This window comes from Condylura cristata, unplaced genomic scaffold (assembly GCF_000260355.1).
Source record: "Condylura cristata isolate star-nosed mole 26May11 unplaced genomic scaffold, ConCri1.0 scaffold00019, whole genome shotgun sequence".
NCBI lineage: Eukaryota > Metazoa > Chordata > Mammalia > Eulipotyphla > Talpidae > Condylura > Condylura cristata.
In genome coordinates, this window is record NW_004567120.1 from 12393188 (window position 1) to 12413481 (window position 20294).

Genomic DNA, 20294 nt, shown 5'->3' on the forward strand with positions numbered 1-20294 from the left:
AATTCATGAATGACAGAGCATAGTTTTGTTCTTGCTGTGGTCTCTCAGACATACTGTTTTCTACAACAAGCCTGGGAGGGCTGAAATGAAAGGAAATTAAAAGAGTATAATTTTAAAAAATCACAAATTAATCATTTTTATCCATGTGCCAAACTATTTAAATGTATACATAGCCCCTTATATGATTAGCCGCGTTCATTCAGTATCATTCACGATTTTTAAAAATGTGAGCATCACCTATAATTACTTAGTTCTATTTTCTTAAATTCAGTGTCTTTTTCCACACGAAGAAAAGAAGTGTGATTTCAAGGCATCTAAGAAGCAGTAAATTGAGTTCAGAAGGAAAACCTGATGTAGTGTCTGGCTGGGGAGATTAAACCATTTAGAGATCCCTAGCACAAAAAGACGAGTGCATCCCTCCCCAAAGCACCTTGATAAACGTCTGCCCTGTCAAGTATATACAACAATAGACACTGAATCTTCACATTATGACTATTTTTATACATTAATTTTAAAACAAATTATATTTCAAAATTCTCCACCCCTGTCTCAAAGAACCGAGTCGGAGACAGAAAGGGAGGTCAGATTTGGAATCGCTATAAAATGGCACCCAGGAAGTCCGCGGTGTCCTAATAACGACTGGTCCGAGGAGGCCCCCACAAAGCACACGGCAAAGCGCCGGTGATAGGCGAGGGCACTGCATGGAGGTGGGGGCGGGAAAGGGTTTGTCAGCCAACTCGCGGCAGAGCGCCCAAGCAAGACCTTTGCTGCTCTTTCTCGCGCCAACTCGCTGATAAACTCACAATTCGCTCTGGGTCGCTCCAGCCAAGTACCGCTAGTGACACGTGAAGTAAAACTTGAGGAAAAGTTTGATGTCAAATTCTAAGTCTCCTCAAGCCTCCACCTGAGCCGGGCACGGACCACATTCTCAAGGTCTTTTGAACTTTCTAATTTCTCCTAAATCGAGTTAAAATTCAGGAGATGTCCACACACACTTTAAATGTGGATCCTCCCACACGACCACCGAGAGGGGGCAGGGGGGGATCATCACGTAACATTAAGGTCCATGGAACCCACAACTGTGGGGCCATACCTGACTTCTTGGTCCTTCTGTGGCTTCGACCACATACCGACAAGATCCAAGGGGTCACCGTGTTCAGGAGTTCTTGTTCTCCCTGTAACTAAAAGAAAGTCTCCTCAGTGCTGCGCACCAAATGAATTCAGTGTGTCACATGACCCTAGGATCTGCATGGCCACTGATGATTGGGTGATTCCAGTGCTCACGTGACTGCAAAGGCTCTTCCTGGTGCGCGGAGGCACCACGTGGGCTGACGTATGCTGGCGCTCTTACGTGACCCTCCATCTTCACGTCTTGAAGATGGCTGAGTCTGACCAGTGACCACATGGGTGTGGGGGAGAGGGTGAGGGGCGGCGGGGATTTGTGAACACTGCCTCCATGTGACCCTCACAGAGGTCATTTGGATGAGAGTGGAGTTTTCATGAACCATGGTTTCATTAGGACCACATAACAAAAAGAAACCTCCCACCATGAGCTGGTTTTGTGACACGTTTGCCTAGTGTCCGAAAGACCTGGATCTACCACATGAACATGGCAGCCACAGGCCAGGCGAGATCATGTGAGCTCAGGCTTTAGGTGCCCACAAGGCAGATCTGCCAGTAGTAGGTCCGAGGCTTCTGAAGCACTAGTGTCCACCTAGTGGCTGTGCCCTCGTGACCACCACTCAATCTTTAGGAACCCACCCACCATACTCACAGCTTGGTCACTGTCAGACAGTAGGCTGCAGTGAAGGTCGGAGAGTGCCGATCTGCATGTTTCATGAGACCTTTCTCTGCAGAGATTCAGAGATCTGAGGGTGCTCATATTCCTGGTGTCTGCCAAGATTGTGGTGTTTGCTGGTGAACTTGCTTCCCATGCATGTCAGGATTACCTGCCCCATTTCTTCTTTGTGTACTAATTTTATATATGTTATTTTTATAATATATGCAAGTTAATACATAGCAACTAAATAGGTCCTCCCTACAGTGTTAATCTTTGCCATTTTTTAGGGGCTATTTCCAAAGTCTTTGCAGTGGGTTTAGTAAGTTTTGTTGATTTAATTTAAAGTGACACTAAACAAAATTGAAACAAACCCAGTATGTGGCTTTCACTTTTTCATTTGAAAAATGGTGTATGTCATTATTATGTGTTACTGCACTTTAAAATGTTAACTCCTATAATTGTGACAACTGTATGGATTAGGTATTGTCACTATTCCTTTTTTACAAAGAATAAAGTTGAAGCACAGAAGTCTTAAGTCACTTACTTGAAAGGTCACAAAGCTTGTAGGCAGCAAGTCAGAAATTGTTCCCAGGCACTCTGGCCCCAGAATTTGTATTCTGATAACCTCAATGTTCTCCGAAGGAAATGAATACTAAATCAGTCTAACTATTTAAAATTAACTGGAAAATTTGTTCTCAGTTACTAAAAGGCTGAGATCATGCAGGAAATCTTTGAAATGCCACTAAAACTGAAGTACTACCAGGAATCAGAAACAATCATAGTCAAATCTACAAATGAAACAACTACGACTCAGAATCATTTTAATGTGTGTATTTATGACATCTTATTAATAAGTGAAATGCTTCTGTATCTAAAACATACTATAAAATGCTAGATGCTGTTGAAAGCAGAACTTTAAAAAAAAGCACTAAATGAGAATCATTGCAAAGTTTAAATACCTATTGTTTGAATTACAAAAATAAAAAATGAGGGAAATCTGAATTATTGCTGTATTTATACTATTTCCTTCATAGACTGCACAGAGAAAGGGTAAGGAGAATATACAATACAGTTTTATTAACTAAAGTTCTGCCTTCTGAATACCTGTTTGCTGATTTGTGTGAAAACCTGGAATCTTGTCTGTATATCCAAAATAAATTTTGTCTTTCTAATTTGCTAACTTAGTTAAAATCAAATCTAGGCCCTCCCTGGAGGCACAGCAGTTTAAAGCACAGTACTAAGAAGCTAAAGCCACTTCAGCATGAGTTTGATCCCCGCCTGAAGGTGACCCACATGGCGCAACAGACCTCTCCTGACTTGCCCGCTGCTCCCCTCAGCAGTGTACTTCATCAGTCTGCCTGTTCTGCTCCTCACTGTCTCTGGTGAAACCTCTCACCTCTGCTGCAACTCTGGCTTGTACCCCAGTTCTGTATGCATAAATAAATAAATCTTTTTTAAAAAATCAAATCTATACAAGCAGTGGAATTATTTTTCTAAGGCTTTACAATGTGGCATGACTACATAAATAAGATGAAGAAAACCCAACTAACAAAATTTTTCAGCATGATTAAATTTGGATATACTATTAAGGATGACAGACTGTGCTTTTTGCTCTAAACCTACTGATGAAGACATTTTTTAAGTATTTTATTTTTTAATATTTTTAATATAATCATTATATCATCCTTTATTTTTGTACAATGTATGACTTCCCCATGAAATTCCACCACCCACTCACCCGTGCAACATTACCATCGTCCTTTGTATTCTTTCCACTCTTGTCCCAGTCCTTCTCTCTCCTCTTCCCCTACAGAATGTCTCTGAGCTATAGTTGATGGATGACTTTGATTTTTACTTTATTATAGTTAGATTTTTCCTTTTAAAAAAAAATATTTTTACATCATTGTTCATTTTTGTACAAAGTATGCTTTTTCATCTCAGTTGTAATCCCCATGGACTATTTACAATAAGGAAGATGTGGAATCAACCCAAATGTACCAAATTGATGACTGTATCAAGAAGATGTGGTACACATCTTCTATACACAATGGAATATTACCCAGCTAACAAAAATGATAAACTCATGCCATTTGTGGCAACATGGATGGAGCTGGAAGGGATCATGTTAGTGAAATAAGCCAGAAGGAAAAAAAAAAAAACATACTGGATTGTTTCACTCGTAGTAATAGTGTAAGGGATCAGGAAAAAAAAAGAAATTGTAATAAAGTCAAAATTAAAATCAACAAACAACTATAAACCAGAGACATTCTATGGGAGCAAAGAGAATAGGATCAAAATAGGGGTGGGAAGGGCACATAGAACAAGGGTGATGGGAGGCATTAATGCAAATTGTTCCTTACATAACTTCGGAAAATTATTTGTCAGAAGCGTGTAAATGCAGACTATGAAAATACAGCCACATGCTACAGTAGAGTCTTACTGAACTTCAAGCTGGAATTTGGCAAAATGGAAATTCACATTTAAATCCACTCAAGTTGCTTTTGTTAAGGGTCATTGAAGCATTTTATATAACTAAATGGAATTGGCAATTAAGTAATTTGATATCTGCTGCCATAACCATAAACACACTCTATTTACAAAATGTTTAGTTGGTCAATTGAGCAAGCACACTCAATATCTAAAACAGTTCTCATCGGGCAAATTGATAATATTATTTTTTGAGATTTTGAAAAATTTCAGTAATTTTTAAATTAATTCATTTATTTTTTTAAATAAAGTACCATTGTTTTACATCCTTGTTCATAATTGACAGTTTAGAATTTTTTTCCCCTCTGGTGTGGTCACCGTAACTCTTCTACCACCAAAACAGCCAAAGTGCTCCACAGCCCATTGCACTCTTCACCCACCATTATTACATTTCTGCCTTATCCCAACCCGGGATGCCACTTATCTATGGTCAGATTTCAAGGGTTGATTTCAAAGCTTGCTTTGTTTGACCTTTTGTTTGGTTTCTCTATATTCCACATATAAGTGACCCCCACCTGATATTTATCATCCCCCTTCTGGCTTATTTCCTTTAGGATACTCACTTCCAGCTCTGTCAATCTTGCAGAAAATGGTTTGACTTTTCTGATAGTTGAATAGTATTCCATGCCACATCTAGATCCTCATTTGCTTTAAATCTTTAATTAAAAAATGTTTGCAATTCTTAATTTAGGTTGTTTCCATATCTTAGCTATTGTAAGTAGTGATGGATTGCACTTATCAGTCTACCTTATTTTTGTTTTCTTTCATACACATATTGTTTTACTTATGGCAAATTCTTTTACCATACAAGTGAATAAATTATTCTTTGAACTCTTCAACTTTTTTCTAAATATCCAGAGCTTTTATTTTTTAAAGACTTCTTTATTTATGCTTACAGAACAGGGGTATAGGCCAGAGGTGTGGGGGGTGAGAGGATTCACCAGAGACAGAGTGGGGAGCAGAACTGAAACACACTGATGAGGGGAGCAGTGGGCAGGTCAGGAGAGGTCTGCAGCACCATGTAGGTTAATTCCTCACTGGGGATTGAACTTGTAGCTTCTGAGAGCTTCATAGTGCTGTGCTTTAACTTGTTACACTACCGGGGAGAGCCCAATCTCCAGAGCTTTTAAAGACAAGCCATGTGGAAATTTAAAGAATCTCTATAGAAAAAGGCCAATCATCAAAAAGGCAGTGATTCTTTGTATTGTCAACTTTCATGTATTTATGAAAACTGCTTTAATGCAGAATAGTGAAATTGGAAAATAGAAAATAAAAGGAATCAATCAATTTTTAGTCAGCCTATCCTGACACAGAAATAGCTGAGTCTAATGGTGAGGCGAAGCTGCTGCAGGGCACTGAGGGAGAAAAGGCCCCCTGCCACATGGATGTCCCTGCGGGCCTCCAGAGCGTGCACTGCCCGGAGAGCTGAGCAACCTCAGTCCGCCTGAGCACAGGTAGCTCTTGAACTCAAGCCTCTGCCTCTGCTGCCTGGAGACACGCTGTACCTGGAAACAAGCAGTTTCAGTGCCGTGGGGTTCACGTTCGTGCTGATGACCGTGTTTGAGCAGGTGCCTCAGGTGAGGTTTTGTTTACCCACACGATGCTCATCTTCTTGTGGGGCCTAGCGGTACCTAAGTGCCTCTCCTCTCCCTCAACACACTCCAGTCTCAGTGAGATGGTCTTCATGGCTTAGAGGGGGAACGGCCCAGTCCCGCCTACCCAGTCCCCTCCTGTCCCCTGACCCGGGTGTCCTCACACTTTGTCTGCAGTCCTGGGCAGGAGAGTGCCAAGAAGCACAAGTACTTCTCCTGCCTCCAAAGTGCGGCAGCACCCTGACCCTCTCACGGTGCCAGGAGAGGTCACTGCTGTGGACGGGACGCCCCAGCCGGCCGGCGGCAGAGGGGCACAAAGAACAGAGGGCCCACCGGCATTTGTGTTTGTCAGTCAACGGCCCAGTAGTCTAGGCCTCGTGGGCACACATTTCTCCCGCGCCATAGGGAGTGATGTAATGATGCTAAGGACAGGAAGGCAGTTTGTGAGAGGAACAGCACGTTCGTGAAACTTTTATTACCTTACAGTTTAAACGAAAACAATGAAGGATCATAGGTGTAAAAGTTACAGAACAACAGACAGGCTGAGGGGGAAACTTTCACTTCCTGGTAAGTGGCTGGTAAGTGGCTTCCAGTCCTGGAAGAGGCTTTGTGATGAAGAAAACACACTTTGTGACAGAGAAAACAAATATGAGGAGGCTGAACATGAGAAAATGAAGTTTTGTTTTCAAGGGTCCAGGTCACACAGGCCTCCTTTAGTACTCTGTCCATGGTCTGGAGAAAGTAAAGGGAGAGAATTGCACCATCAGCAGAGCCAGGATACCTGACCTTGGCATGGTCCCCAGAACACCTGCCGTCAGCCCACAGAGCCTCCCTGAATTCTCAAATCCACCCCTTTCATCTCGAAAGCACAGAGGACCCCTGTGACCAGTGAAGGCTGCCGTCTGTGGGAGAGAGCTGCCAGAATGCTGAGAGCTCTGTGGGGGACCTCAGGGGAAACTCCGGCCCCACCATGTCACCACTGAAGGTGTGCTGCAGAAGCCTGGCTCTGAGTTTAGCTAGATGCGGTGCCAGGGTGAGAAGGTGGCACTGGGTGTGGTGCTAAGTCAGTGAAGAGGCGTGTCCACAACAGTAGCTGCGGGCCTGCCTGAAGTCAACTGTTCTGTGCCCAGATTTAAAGGAGCAAGATGTAATATACACGGAGAGCTGATGAGTAAACAGAAGATGCTTCACAGCCCAATGTGCAGGTCCATACCTGGCACACATAATTTAGATGTATTACTAATAAAAGAGGGAATTTCTTATTACTTTTGGAATGAATAACAAAATAGGAAAATGGTAGTTTTCCACCATTCTCTTTCACACTCCTCCTAGACCGCACCCAGCACTCACTTCTGAGAGTCCTCTTGGTTCATCTTAGACTGCAGGGAGGAAGCCTGTGCCATCTCGCCTTGTCCTTGGGAGCGGACAGGCATGGAGCTGGAGGTGGCTGGAGGAAGTGGTTCAGAGAACACACTCTTGAGCTCATCCTGAAAGGCGTCCTTTATAATCATCTCATCATTTTCAATGAGGAGACTATAGGAAAAAAATAGGATCTCAGGCACCTGGACAAACACGCGACATGATCTTCTTCCTCTGCTGCTCAGCAGTCAGAATCTTTCTACCCCGCTAACTGCCTGCCTCCCAGCACCCTTCAGGGTACCTGCACCCTCCCACAAAGGCCAACTCTGCAAAGATGCCTCTAGCTTCAGCTTCACAGGTACCGGGGAACCCCAGTGCATTTGCTGTGTAAAGCACCGGAGAGGACACTCTAAGTCCATCTGCAGAGGGGACACCGTGCCACACACAGGTCCTGTAACTAGACAAGGTGACACAGCTAGTGAGTGTCGGGATCAGTCAGGGAGCCCCAGGGCTGACTCCAGGCCCATGTTGCTCCTAACAGCGAGGCCAGACTGCACCACGATCTCCCAGCAAACTGTGCACAATGTCGAGGACACCCCACAGTCACATCCCCCACTGCTGACCCAGGCCACCCTGGGTTTCCCACACCCAACATAAGGGCTCACCTGGAATTTTTGCCAAGGGTAGCAGTGAAGATTCTGCTGAAGGCATGAACAGTATACGGAGACCTTCCTACCACTTGAATGAAAGACAACAAAACATAACACCCCCTTGGGGTTCACATGCTTCATACACTGCTGTCGATCCCCAGTCAGGGTCTCCCTCACCACCTAGGCTGAATCAGGGGAAGACTTTTCCCTAGGAATCAGGAACGGGCAGGGCAACAACAGAAGCCACCTGCCCCCAGGGACAGGGACCCGACTGCGCGCCAAGTCCCGTGACAGCCGGTCCACGTGTTCAGCCACTCGTGTTTCCTAGCTAACCAAGTCTGGGGTGTCAGGAACCCCATTTTTCAAATGAGGAAACTGCTCTCGGTTCAGCAGGGGCTCCCAGGTCCCAGAGGAAGGACCTGGGGTGAGGCCATGGAAGCCTGCGGCCTGTGTCCCTCCCTGACTCCCCAGCGGGGTGGGTGTGGGTGTGGGGCAGACAGGCAGGATTGGGGGCAGGGTGGGAACTGAAGAACACAGGGAAGGGGGTAAGGCAAGGGATTGTGGGATCTGGGAGGATTGTAAGAGCCAAGCAACCAGGAGTAGGGAGCTGTGGGGCGCTGGGGGCTGGGTATAAATTTACACACACTCACGTTCTTTGTACACCCCATGAACAGAGAAGCAAAGCTTGGTTTCCTGAAAGGGAAATGCCCAGGTGCTCAGTTACCACTTCAGCTTCATGCCCACCTGTGTCTTTATGGGCCCGCCCTGGGAAGGAAGCAGGTGCTTACCATCTCAATCCACATATCGATAAGGAAGGAGTTGAGATCATGCTGAGTTTGGGGCAATAAACATAGAGTCTTTATGATATCATGTTTTTTATGTTTCACAAGCTCACACCGCAGATCTGTGAGGGGAGGAGACAAAGCAAAGGTGGGGGACTGTCAGCTTCTCATGACTGACCCCTGCATGGCTTTTCCCTGTCCATGTTTTCCATCACACACTTACACTGGTCTTTCATCTTTATAATGTCCCTGCTGTCTTTGAGGGTGCTTCTAGGAGAAAGAAAAAAGTAGGTGACCCTTCCTGGTGGCAAAACGGGTTAAAGAAAAGCACTGTGGAGCTCTCTGCAACCACTGCAGCACCAGTTCCATCCCCGGCCAGGGCGGTGACCCACGTGGTGCAGCAGACCTCTCCCGACCCGCCACTGCTCCCCTCAGCAGTGAGTTTCAGTCAATCCGCCTGTTCTGGTCCCCACTTTGTCTCTGCTGAATCCTCTCTCCCCCCACACCTTTGGCCTACACCCCAGTTCTTACATGCATAAATAAATAAATCTTCAAAAAAGGAAAGCAAAAAGGAGGTGACGATCGGGTCAGCTGGTGTTTCTTGAAGCTGGCTCATGTCTGCCGGTGAGTCCAACAGCACAATGAGAGTGTGGGCAGTGATACTCACAGAACAGCTTCCTGAGGAATGACGGGAATGGTGAGGCAGAAGCAGGCTTCCTCATGGTAAGTATTCCGAAGGCTATGTCGGTCCCCATAGTCATAGATCCGGTAATACCTGTGGGGAGACAAGGGGCAAAGTGGATTTCTGTGGTCTGGGCCCCAAATGAGATGCAAAGACCCACAAGCTGTCCTGAGCCTCAGAGACTCCATCTCTCCAGGCCCCCTTTCCTCTTGGCCCCAGGAATACTTACTGCTGCAGGAATTGCAGGACTAGATTTCTTAGCATCTCAGGTCCTTTATAGCTTTCCTGAAATCAAGAGACAGTCAAGGCTAGGGGTTCACAGGGTGTCCCCTGCAATACCCCAACATTGCTTGCTCCTCTTTCCTCACCTTGCAGAGCTTTATTAAGTTGCGGGCGTCAGTGCTAAGAGAGAGTAGTGGTGGTAACTCCTTGCCATCCTGGCGAAGGGAAGAGAAAGTCAGCAGTGGAGAACACAGAGTTGGCCACGGATAATGAGGGGGAAGGGTGGGACGAGAAGAGGGTGGGAGTCAGTGGTCAGGGGTGAGAGGATCCCAGAAATTGTATGGGTAGAATCACATCATGACGTCTGAGAAATGTCTACTAATGGGGCCTCCCTGGTGGCCTAGAGGTTAAGGCTCAGCACTATCACCACCTTGGCCTGAGTGGATCCCAGCCAGAGAGCTGACTCACAGGGTGCAGCAGCCCTCTCCTGTCCCGGCCCGCGCTGCTCCCCTCAGCAGAGTATTTTCAGTACATCTGCCTGTTCTGCTCCCACTCTGTCTCATGTCTCTGTGATTCGTCTCACCCCACCCCACCCCCGAAACCTTCAATTTACAACCCACTTCTTCTATACATAAACCAATATGTCTCTAAAAGCATGTCTACTATCAAATGCATACTTTGTGTCCATATGTATGCAAATGTCTACGTTTTTCCAATTAGTATATTCAAGTATTTTTCTGGAGTTTGTCTCCTAAAAGGGGTAAGGGAGCAATGAGAGCAAGTCATCCAGGTGAGACCCCAAGGACATGAGGGCAGGGATGGAGATGATCAATGCTAGAAAGAGACAGCGATGAACACAGGCACTTACCAGGCGCAGCAGCGTGGGGAAGCAAGACCTGACGGTACTGTCCATAAAAAGCAGAAAGGAGTGATTGACAGTTCAGGGTTGTCAAGCCCCTGCTCCATCTCTCCTGTCTCTCCTGCTCCTTTCCCCTGGGGCAGTAGCTCCAGGCTAGACTCCCCGACTCCTTCTCCCTTCTCCACCCCCAAGACACAGCATTTGGAGCCCAGGCCCCCAGATTCTGGGCCCCTCCCTGCCTGCAGGACCACCCTCCCCCAAGGCTTCAGAGAGGAGTCCATGGCATGGGAGCCCGGAGTGCTGCTACCTCACAGGACCAGGCCCCCACCCCCACCGCCCGGGGATGGCCCGGATGTGGGCAGGAGGGGAGTGAGGTAGAACTCAGCAGGCAGGAGGGAAAGGGGCAGGTGAAGACTCAAAGGGGGTGAAGGTAGGACGGGACACCCTAGAGTCTCAGAGGTACAGAGCACCAGGAGACAGAAGGCAAGGGGATGGGGGGCCGGAAGAAGAGAGGAAGGAGGGGAAATGGCTCCCCTACCCTCCCCCCCAAAGCTCTTCCCTTCACCTGCTCCTAGCTGGCCCCACATGGGAATGCAAAACATGCCCTGTGGGGCTGGGGCCCTCTGGAGGAGGAGGCCGTGGATCCTTCCTTATCCCTAGAGCCCAGTCTGAACGGACACCCTCCCCAGAAGGAGGGAGGGGCCAGGCCCAGCTCAGCATGGGAAGGGGTCTGCAGCCCCTCTTATGTCACCACCTGCTCTCCTGATGGTCCTGGGCATCTGTGCCTGTCTTCCTCAGTCTCTTGCCTGGGGTCAGGCTACCTCGGACACCTCTGAGGGGCCAAGCAGGACAAAGGTGCCCGAGAGGTCTGTCCTCTGGCTCCTCAGAGCCTCTGCTTTCAGCCTGCCCTTCCTCCCTCATGAAGCCTCTGCTCACTGGTGGTGGTCCACCTCAGACCCTGGACTCAGGAAAGCCAGGTTTCTTCCAGGAGGTCCCGGCTCCTGGCACCAGGCAAGAGGAACACTGTCATCATGACAGCCACCCAGGGCCTCAGCCCCCAGCTCGGGCCAGGAAAGCTCCCGTGTCAACTGGGGTTGTAAGGGGGGGGGCTTGGAGCTAGAAAAGAGGGCACCCCCACCCCAGAATAGGACAGGGCAGCCTGGTCCCAGCACAAGGCAAGAAGGCCTCTCTCAGCACCAGGCCCGGGCCAGATGACCCTTCTTAGTCTGGGGCACCACATTGGGCTCAAAGCTAATGACTGGGGGGGTGGGGTGGGCTGGAGGGGCTGGTGAGGAGGGGAAGCCCTGCTTCCTGGGGCACGCGCTTGGCAGGGCGCACTGGAGGAGGCTGGATGCAGACTCAGCCAGGCCCCAGGCTAGGAGAACCGCCAGCAGCTCGGAGGAAGCAGAGGAGGCCTCTGAGCACAGGTGAGGGACCCAGAGGGAGAGGAGAGAGACGGGCCCCTTGGTTCTCCCGAAGACCAGGAGATGAGGGCTGCCCACTGACCTGACATAGTTGGACTTCTTTAAGAAGTTGTCACACAGGGGGTTACCATCAAGCCAAAGTTCTTCAAGCTTTAGTCCCTTCATCTTACACACCTCCCATGTTGACTTTAGCTGAGAAATATGAAGGCAGGGCAGAATTGGAGAATGAGTTGGAAGGGAGACATGGGGCTGCTGTAGTTGAGCCTCAACTTCCCTCATTGTCATGTGACCGCTTCCTGCCATCATTTGAAGGCACTACACACCCCTGACCTAGCTTTGCTCTGATTCTGTTCTCACCTCATTTTTTGAAAGGTTCAAGATCTTGACTTTGGGGACCATCTGCACAATGTCACTCAGGCCATCCAACCGGTACAGCTTGTTGTCACACAAGTTGAGGGACAAGAGCTTGTATGGAAGAAGGGTTAGAGCATCATTTCCTCGTATCTGGGGCCTGGGAGACAACTCTGTCCTCCACACTTCCCTCCCTAATCCACCCTCTTCCACCTCCTACCACAATGTCAGCACTGGGCATGAGGTCTCACCTGGGGGAAATTCTTTTTGATGATCTTCAGGATAGTGGACATGCAGCTCCTTCGATTCAGCATTATATTTATCTCATGGCCTAACAAATCTTCAGAACATGGGTAATAAGGAATGAAATGGCTAATTGGGACCCAGGGCCTGCTGCACCCCACCCAAGCTACCATCCACATGTGTTTCCGCCCCCCTACCACAGGCAGTCTCCCTGTGCCCTCATCTGCCCTAGAATTGTGCTGTTAGACGAACCTGGGTCAAAGCGGAGCTTCTGAAGGTCAAGAGCTCTGCGGGAAGGATCATATCGTTTCTTCATGGTCACCTGCAGGGAGAGGTGGAGAGGGCCATTTTGAGGTGTGATGCGGATCGCAAATTTAGTATGGGTAAAAGAGGCAGGTCTGGCTGTGGGTTTGGGTGGGCACACAACATGCATCGAGTCCATTCTACCTCTAGCTTGTCCCGTTCTTCTAGTTCCAACATGTTCCAATCAGAGTAAGGCTCCGTACATTTCTTGACTAAGATAGAGATCTGCAAGAAGGACAGGTCAGGTAAGCACCAGGATCTCTAATTCCAGATGACGGGATGATTGGCCACTGGCCTGTCCAACTGTCCTAGCACTCTGTGCAGGTAATGCCTTGACACATACCTCTTGTTTCTCCTCATCATAAATCTTATTATTGACATCCATCAATGCAGAGGCAACTTTGGCATTCTGGATAAAGAACCGAGCCCGGTTTTTCACATAGTGGAACTGCAGGACGGGGTGCAACAATCATTTTGGAGACAGAGATTTCCTTCTCAGCCTACTTCCTATCCCACCCTCCTTCCCTGTCCCCACTCTTCTGCCTTCACTGCCCTCACTTACATCCACTGGAATGAAGTGTATTTTGCAATGGTTCCGGAGTAAATTTATTAGCCAGGTCTTATCGTAATTCATCCCATTAGGAATCTGAAGGTGAAAGGGATTAAAAGAGAGAAGAGACACAACATGGAATTAAGGCTGGAGAACAGACCATCACGGGTTCTTGTCTGACCTACTGCTGAGCTGCAGAGGGCTATTAAAGGTGGACCCACTGGCTTGAGTTCTTACTTCTATGCCTAATAAAGATCCCTTACACCCCCACCCCTTTTCTCCATTCTCTCCTCAAATAACTAAATTGCCCTAGCTTCCTTTTACACAGTTCCACAGGATCATTGCTTGCAAGAGCCACTTGCGTTTCAAAGCCTGCCTCAGACGCCTCACCTGACCTGCATCAGTCACTCAGCTGGAGGCAAACTGAGGCATCAGGTAGGCAGCTGCTCCACCTCCTGGAAGTGGTTTCCAGCAGTGCCTTTTGATAACCTCCCCATCCTCCCTACACTCAGCGGTTCCCTTTATGTGTCTTCTCTGAATTTTCCCTGAGCTGAGTAAGAATATCAACTCCTTGAATATAAGGAAGAGACTATAAACTGTGCTGTCAGAGCAGCGAGGTTTCTGTAGCAGACCAGCACAGCTGTCCCTGAGCCTTTTCTCTGAACATAACATTGGTTTTCCAGGATACTCACTGTGATCCTAAACCAGTTTGCTGCTATATCATCTAGTGGATTCTCTCCCATTTTTCTCCCTGCAGGCCTTTTATCATTCCACATATTAATATGGATGCTGTCCTCATCGTGCCATTTCACTGACCTCTTGTTTCGTTGGATGTCATTGGGATTGCTGCAGGGGAAGTGGAGAGAAGCAGGATGGGCATAAATGTGAGGAATGTCTGCAACACACCCTTGTCTGACGCCATAACTACTATTGGGATTGGTATTCACAGTTCAACTCTCGCTTCCTTCTAATGAGAGAAGAGCAAGCAGACCTGGAGGGCAGGGAGTGCATAGTTGCAGGAACTATTACAGGCGAACTCGGCTGCCTGGCCACTTACTGTTTCATTTCTAGGTCCTCTTGTCCATTTTTCATCTCCCCGTTTCCATTCTTTTCCTGCAAGTTTGGAGACTGAGCACCATATTCACTGTGTTCATCATTAGTGTCACTCCCATCGCAACTATGTCCCAAAGAATTGCGATCTTTCTTTTTCTCTTGAGATGAGGTACCACTGCCATTGTATTCTGAAATGAGGCACAAAAATGTTAGTTTGAAGATACATCTGTGATTCACCTGAGCTGTGCCTAAAGGTAACACTGTGGTAGGTCCAGAGGAATGTCTGCCCTAAGGGACAGACCACACAGAGTCCCCATAGGAATGGCATCTTCCTGTTAGGACTGCAGAGGCTTATCTGACAAATGGCACTCTCAGGAAGAAAGTTTGAAGGAAGAGTATAATGGGGAAGAAGAGGAAGAAACTGGGTTGACAAATTTTAAAATATGAAACAATAATTAATGGCGAAAAGGGGTACATGACAGATCAGGAAGACCTTTGAATCTTCAGTTCTCTCAGGTTTCTCTAGTAACCACAGCTGGTGATACCTCGAGGCAATCTCTCCAGGCTTTCCAAATACAATCAGCAACTAAACTCATTCCACTAACTCAATAAAATAAAAGTAATATGTTACAAGCAAACCACCAATGTAAGACTTCATGGTGAAAAACTGTGCTCTTTTTTTCCTCCTTAAGAAAAAGTGCAAGTCTCAGATGTTCACTGTCACCACTATGGTCCAACTTACATTGGAGCTTTTGGTCAGATTTATCAGACAAAAGCAGGAAATCTTTCTCAGAAAAGCAGAAGCGCAAATATTTCTCTTTGCAGATGACATGGCTTTTTATTTAGAAAATCTTACCATGACCAAAATCTTATTAGCAACTATAGGTGAATAACCAAAAAAAGTCGGTTAACTATATCAATACACAACAAAACAACATTTTATATATAAACAACTGAGAAGAAAAAGGAATAAAAACAACAAATGGGAGCTATGATTATCAGAGACAATAACAAATTGGTTTTGAAAAGGTGAGGAAAACTAACATAAAATGAGATACAGCATTTTGTACATCTTGCTTTTCATTGTTGTTAGAGATTCAAGGAACTAACAACTTCACTTATGTACTTTTCTCCTGTCCTAATGTCAGAAACACACTTAAACTTAAGGAGTGTCTGTAAAAAATGAAAAAGTAAAAAGATATGAAACAACAGTAAACAAAGGTCAAATAATTTATATAGTAGAAGCAATCTGTTTTGGAAAGGGTTTAACAAGAAAGTCTATTGTAGAATAGTAATACCTATAAATGGTCTGCAGAAAATGGTCTGTTCCATATACACTGCTATAGACAGAATATTTGCATTCGCACCTAATCTCTAACATGTTGGTCTTTGGGGTCTTGCGGGCAAGATTGAGGGAGGCTCCTTCAAGAGTGAGCTTAGTGTCATTACAAAAGTAACTCCAGACAGCTCTCCTGTCCTTTCCTGAAAGTTCAGAAATGGCAAGTAGATTGTCACCGAGCAGCCAGGAGCAGGACTTCCCACGACCCTAACTCTTTCCCTGCCTGGATTCAGGACACCCCACCCCGCCAGACATGTGAGGAATTAAGTTTCTGTTAATTGAAAGTCACCCAGTACTATGTCCTGCCACAAGTAGTCTGAAAGGTAAGACAACAACCCTCTATCTGAGAGTTACATTAAATACTGGCATATTGTCTAAAAACATAAGAATTTAAATCCTTTTACCTTTATCTCCATACTTCATGGGTGGTAGAACACAGTTTTGTTTTTTATTCTCAGCCATGGCACTTTCTATAACAATCCCTGTTGGGCTGAAACAGGAGGCAAATAAAATGGCTAAAAATATAAAAATCACAAAAGATAATATTTATTAATCACAAAGCAAACTATTTTTTAAATCCCCCATAATAACACAAACTTTACTTGATGAATTGTGTTCATTCAGTATCATCTTGAAGATTATATTAAGTATATGTATGACCTATTATTTACATAATATGCTTTCTGAAATAGATGCACTAATTTTATCCACACGAGTGAAAAAATCTTGGTTTTGATGACACTAAATATTGATACTTAGAAAACAGAAGCAAAGCCGGAAAGACATAGCGCTGGCTGGTAAGATTAACCATTTAGCGATCCCCAGCACAAAAAGACGAGGGCATCCCTCCCCAAAGCACCTTGAAAAACGTCTGCCCTGTAAAGTGTATACAACAAGTAAACACTGAATCTTCACATTATGACATTATGACTATTTTCATATATTCGTTTTAAAACAAATTATATTTCAAAATTCTCCACGCCTGTCTCAAAGAACCGAGTCGGAGACAGAAAGGGAGGTCAGATTTGGAATCGCTATAAAATGGCACCCAGGAAGTCCGCGGTGTCCTAATAACGACTGGTCCGAGGAAGCCACCACAACGCACACGACAAACCGCAGGTGATAGGCAAGGGCACCACGTGGATGTGGGAGCAGGGAAGGGCTATCAGCCAACTCACGGCAGAGTGTCCACGCACGACCTTTGCTGCCCGTTCTCGCACCAACTCGCGATACACTCACAATTAGCTCTGGGTCCCTGAAGCCAAGTACCGTATGGTGCCGCGAGAAGTAATATTTGAGGGAAAATTTGGGGTCAAATTCAAAGTCTCCTCAAAGCTTTACCTGAATGAGCAAGAGCCACATTCTCAAGGTCTTTTGAACTTCCTAATTTCTCCTTTGAACTCAGGAGCTGTCCACACACTTTAAATGTAGATACTTCTACAGGACAACAGGCGGGGGGTGGGGGGGTGGGGATGGTCATCCTATAACAATAAAGCCCAAGAAAGCCACAATTGTGGAACCCTACCTGACTGCTAGTTCTTTCCGTGGCTGCAGCCATATGCTGGTAAGACCCAAGTGGCTATAGGGCTCAGGAGTTCTAAAACTCCAAGTAATAAAAGAAATTTGCCACGTCAAACAAAAGCCTGGAGCTTAGCAACCTAAGACAGCATGTCACGTGACCATATAATTTACATAGCCACTGGTGATTGGGCGGTTCTAGTGCTCACGTGACTGCAAAGGCACTTCCTGCTACGTGTCAGCACCATGTGGGTGCCAATGCCCTTCCGTAGCCCTCCATCTTCACAGGCTTAAGATGGCTGGGTTTGACCAATGGCCACAGGGGGTGTGTGAACACAGCCTCTATATGACCCTCACAGCAGGTCACCTGTGTGACAGCGAAGTTTTCATGACCCATAAGCTCAGAAGGGCCACACGACAAGAAGCTGCACAACATGAGCTGGCTTTAAGACTCCATGTTGTTCTAGTGTCCCAAACCCGGATCTACTTCATGAATATGGCGGCCACAAGTCAAGGGAGACCATGTGAGCTCAGGCTTTAGGAGGCCAGAAGCAAATCTACCAGTAGTAGATTTGAGCCTTCTGTAGTGTCCACCTGATGGCCCGTCCCCACCTCCTATGGCCACACCCCCACCTCATGATAACGCCCCCATGACCTCCACCCAAATTCTTAGGAACTCACCCACCATGCTCACAGCTCGATCACTGTGAGACAGTAGGCTGCAATGATAGTTGAATCGTGCTCATCTGTGTGTTTCATGAGATGGTTCTCTTCAGAGACTCGGAGATCTGACAGTGCTCATATTGCTGGGCTCTGTCGAGATTGCAGTGTTTGTGAGTGAACTTTTGCCGCATACACGTCAGGCTTTTTTGTTTACTAATTTTATGGGCCTTTTATTTTTATATAACACATGCAATTTAATACTAATTAATATGAACCAATTAAATGGGTTCTCCCTAATAATTGCCATATTAGAAACTACTTCAAAATACCTATAGCTGTTGTTTTGTTTTGTTGATGTAATTTAATTAGACTGAGTGAAATTGAAGCAAACCTACCACATGATTTATGTTCACCTCAAAATGGTGTGTCTAATGATTACTAATGTGTTAAGCACTTTAAAATCTTATACAATAGTGACAACTCTATGGAGTAGATATTATTATTACTTTTATAGAAATGAGAAAGGTTGAAGTACCAAAGTATTGTCATTTGCTTGAGAGGGTAATCGGTGAGCCAGGTTACCTCCAGGCATTATGGTTTCAAACTGTATTCTGAACATCCAGGATATTCTCCAAAGGGAGTTAATATTAATTCAGTGGTACTAGTTCAGATTAACTGGAAAAGTTGTCCTCTGTTATTGAAATGTAGATCATGAAACACCTCTCTGAAATGCCGTTTCAGTCATTTCAAGTACTTTCTCATACAGATACAATTAAAGTTGAATCTACAAAGTTGATGTAATTAAAGTTCACAAATTCATTTCATTGTATAAATACAAATTTACTAATACATGAAATGGTATTGCACCTAAAAGATGGTATAAGACGCTAGATAATTGTTGAGAATGTCCTTTTAAATAAACACTAAAAGAAAAAATTAACAGACCAAAATTTTACCAAAATTTTATCCAAATTTTAAGTTTGGATATAGTTAGGGAGAAATGATTATGTATTTGTGGTTCTAGTTAAAACTATTGAACGATGTCACGGTATTCTGGGTACCATATTTCTACAAGTTGGTGCACTTAACATAAGTTTTGGAAATTATCTGTCAAACAAATGTAAAGGCAGGTACAAAAATGGAGCCACATAATGCAGTACAGACTGTGATGATACTCCAAGTTGGATTTAAGTAGCTATGTAGAGTAAAGAAGATGGAACCCAGAATCAAGATCTGATGTCTAGCCCTAGTGCAGTTCATTAATCACCTACAGGTAGTCAAATCCTGATTCTGAGACACAGCACAATAACACCTAGCCCAGCGGTACTCAGTGGAGACTTACATAGTTGAGGTGAGCAAGGAGAACTTCTTTCTCCCTAGACAATCCTTGGAGTTCTGCTTATTAACTTGCCTTCAGAGGAGACAGATTTTTTTTCCTGTCACAACTGATAGTTCTATTGTTTTTTCATTCTCTTGAGATGATTACCAGAAGATTTATAGGAGCAAAAAATAGTTACATCTACAGGGGTCTGTCAGCACTCTCAAAGTTCAGTGGGGGAGTTTAGCCTATGGATGAACATGGGTATGAATGCAGCAAGTATGTTAGGCAGTTTCAGCTCTGCAGTTCCCTAGGTGAGGCAGGTTGACAAACCATTCTTCTTGAAAGTTATGTGGCAAGTTGTACAGAGCACCTAGAAGTTCTTTTACTTTTCTGTGTTGTGGTGGACACTTTAAAGGTGAGAGCTATTGGCTTTGGAGCAGTGGCATTCTCCTAACACAGAGACATGGGAAAGGGTAATAAATAAAGGTGATACTGTAAAACATAATTACTGAAATACACAGTTATGTAGATCTGAATTAGATGTTCTAGATAAACTTCCCTTTAGATTGTAAAATTGACTTACCTAATAAATTTATGCAAGGGAAGTGCTGTGTCTATAGAAGGTATAATGAAGACATGTTTGTTTTTATAGTTACTACTAGTAACTACTTTACTATCAGTGTCAAGCAATGAGAAAGAAGAAAATCAGGTGTAGTATTGATCTCAGAGTCAACATGCTGAAAACATTTCCCTGAGGCCCAAATGATATAAAGTTTAACCACTGTAGATACTGAGCTCATGGTTGGTGACTGCCAAAGCATGGGAAAGAATAGGATGTACATAATGCAAGCTACCTTCATGCTAAGGGACAGACATATCTGAGAGGTTCCCTTACAGGGTGTTTCATGAGCTGTGTCATATGTGATGATATAACTTTCTAATACAGTTTGAAAGCACGTACTATGAAGACTATTAAAAAATAAATGTGGCGGCCCTCCCTGGTGGCGCAGTGGGTTAAAGCACAGCACTGAGAAGCTAAAGCCGCTTCCACATGAGTTCGATTCCTGCCTGCTCTGGAGGTGACCACATGGCGTGGCAGACCTCTCCTGACCCGCC

At 45.4% G+C, this 20294-nt stretch overlaps 2 protein-coding genes across 2 annotated transcripts in view; both read right to left on the reverse strand.

The window, feature by feature from the left end:
* Positions 1 to 12747, reverse strand: part of LOC101624419 (nuclear RNA export factor 2-like) — a 34998-nt gene extending 22251 nt beyond the window's left edge. The window contains exons 1-10 of the mRNA XM_004685895.1: positions 12684 to 12747; positions 12440 to 12528; positions 12195 to 12302; positions 11920 to 12029; positions 10423 to 10459; positions 9701 to 9769; positions 9562 to 9617; positions 9318 to 9425; positions 7210 to 7392; positions 7073 to 7098 (exon numbers count right to left, since the gene is read on the reverse strand). Of these exons, the coding sequence (XP_004685952.1) occupies positions 7073 to 7098; positions 7210 to 7392; positions 9318 to 9425; positions 9562 to 9617; positions 9701 to 9769; positions 10423 to 10459; positions 11920 to 12029; positions 12195 to 12302; positions 12440 to 12528; positions 12684 to 12747 (850 nt within the window). The remainder of the gene's footprint in view (positions 1 to 7072; positions 7099 to 7209; positions 7393 to 9317; positions 9426 to 9561; positions 9618 to 9700; positions 9770 to 10422; positions 10460 to 11919; positions 12030 to 12194; positions 12303 to 12439; positions 12529 to 12683) is intronic.
* A 2-nt stretch (positions 12748 to 12749) lies between these two features.
* LOC101624648 (nuclear RNA export factor 2-like) overlaps positions 12750 to 20294 on the reverse strand; it is a 43657-nt gene continuing 36112 nt past the window's right edge. Inside the window, exons 17-22 of the mRNA XM_012727058.1 lie at positions 17018 to 17157; positions 14342 to 14525; positions 13977 to 14130; positions 13297 to 13380; positions 13078 to 13182; positions 12750 to 12959 (exon numbers count right to left, since the gene is read on the reverse strand). Of these exons, the coding sequence (XP_012582512.1) occupies positions 12750 to 12959; positions 13078 to 13182; positions 13297 to 13380; positions 13977 to 14130; positions 14342 to 14525; positions 17018 to 17157 (877 nt within the window). The remainder of the gene's footprint in view (positions 12960 to 13077; positions 13183 to 13296; positions 13381 to 13976; positions 14131 to 14341; positions 14526 to 17017; positions 17158 to 20294) is intronic.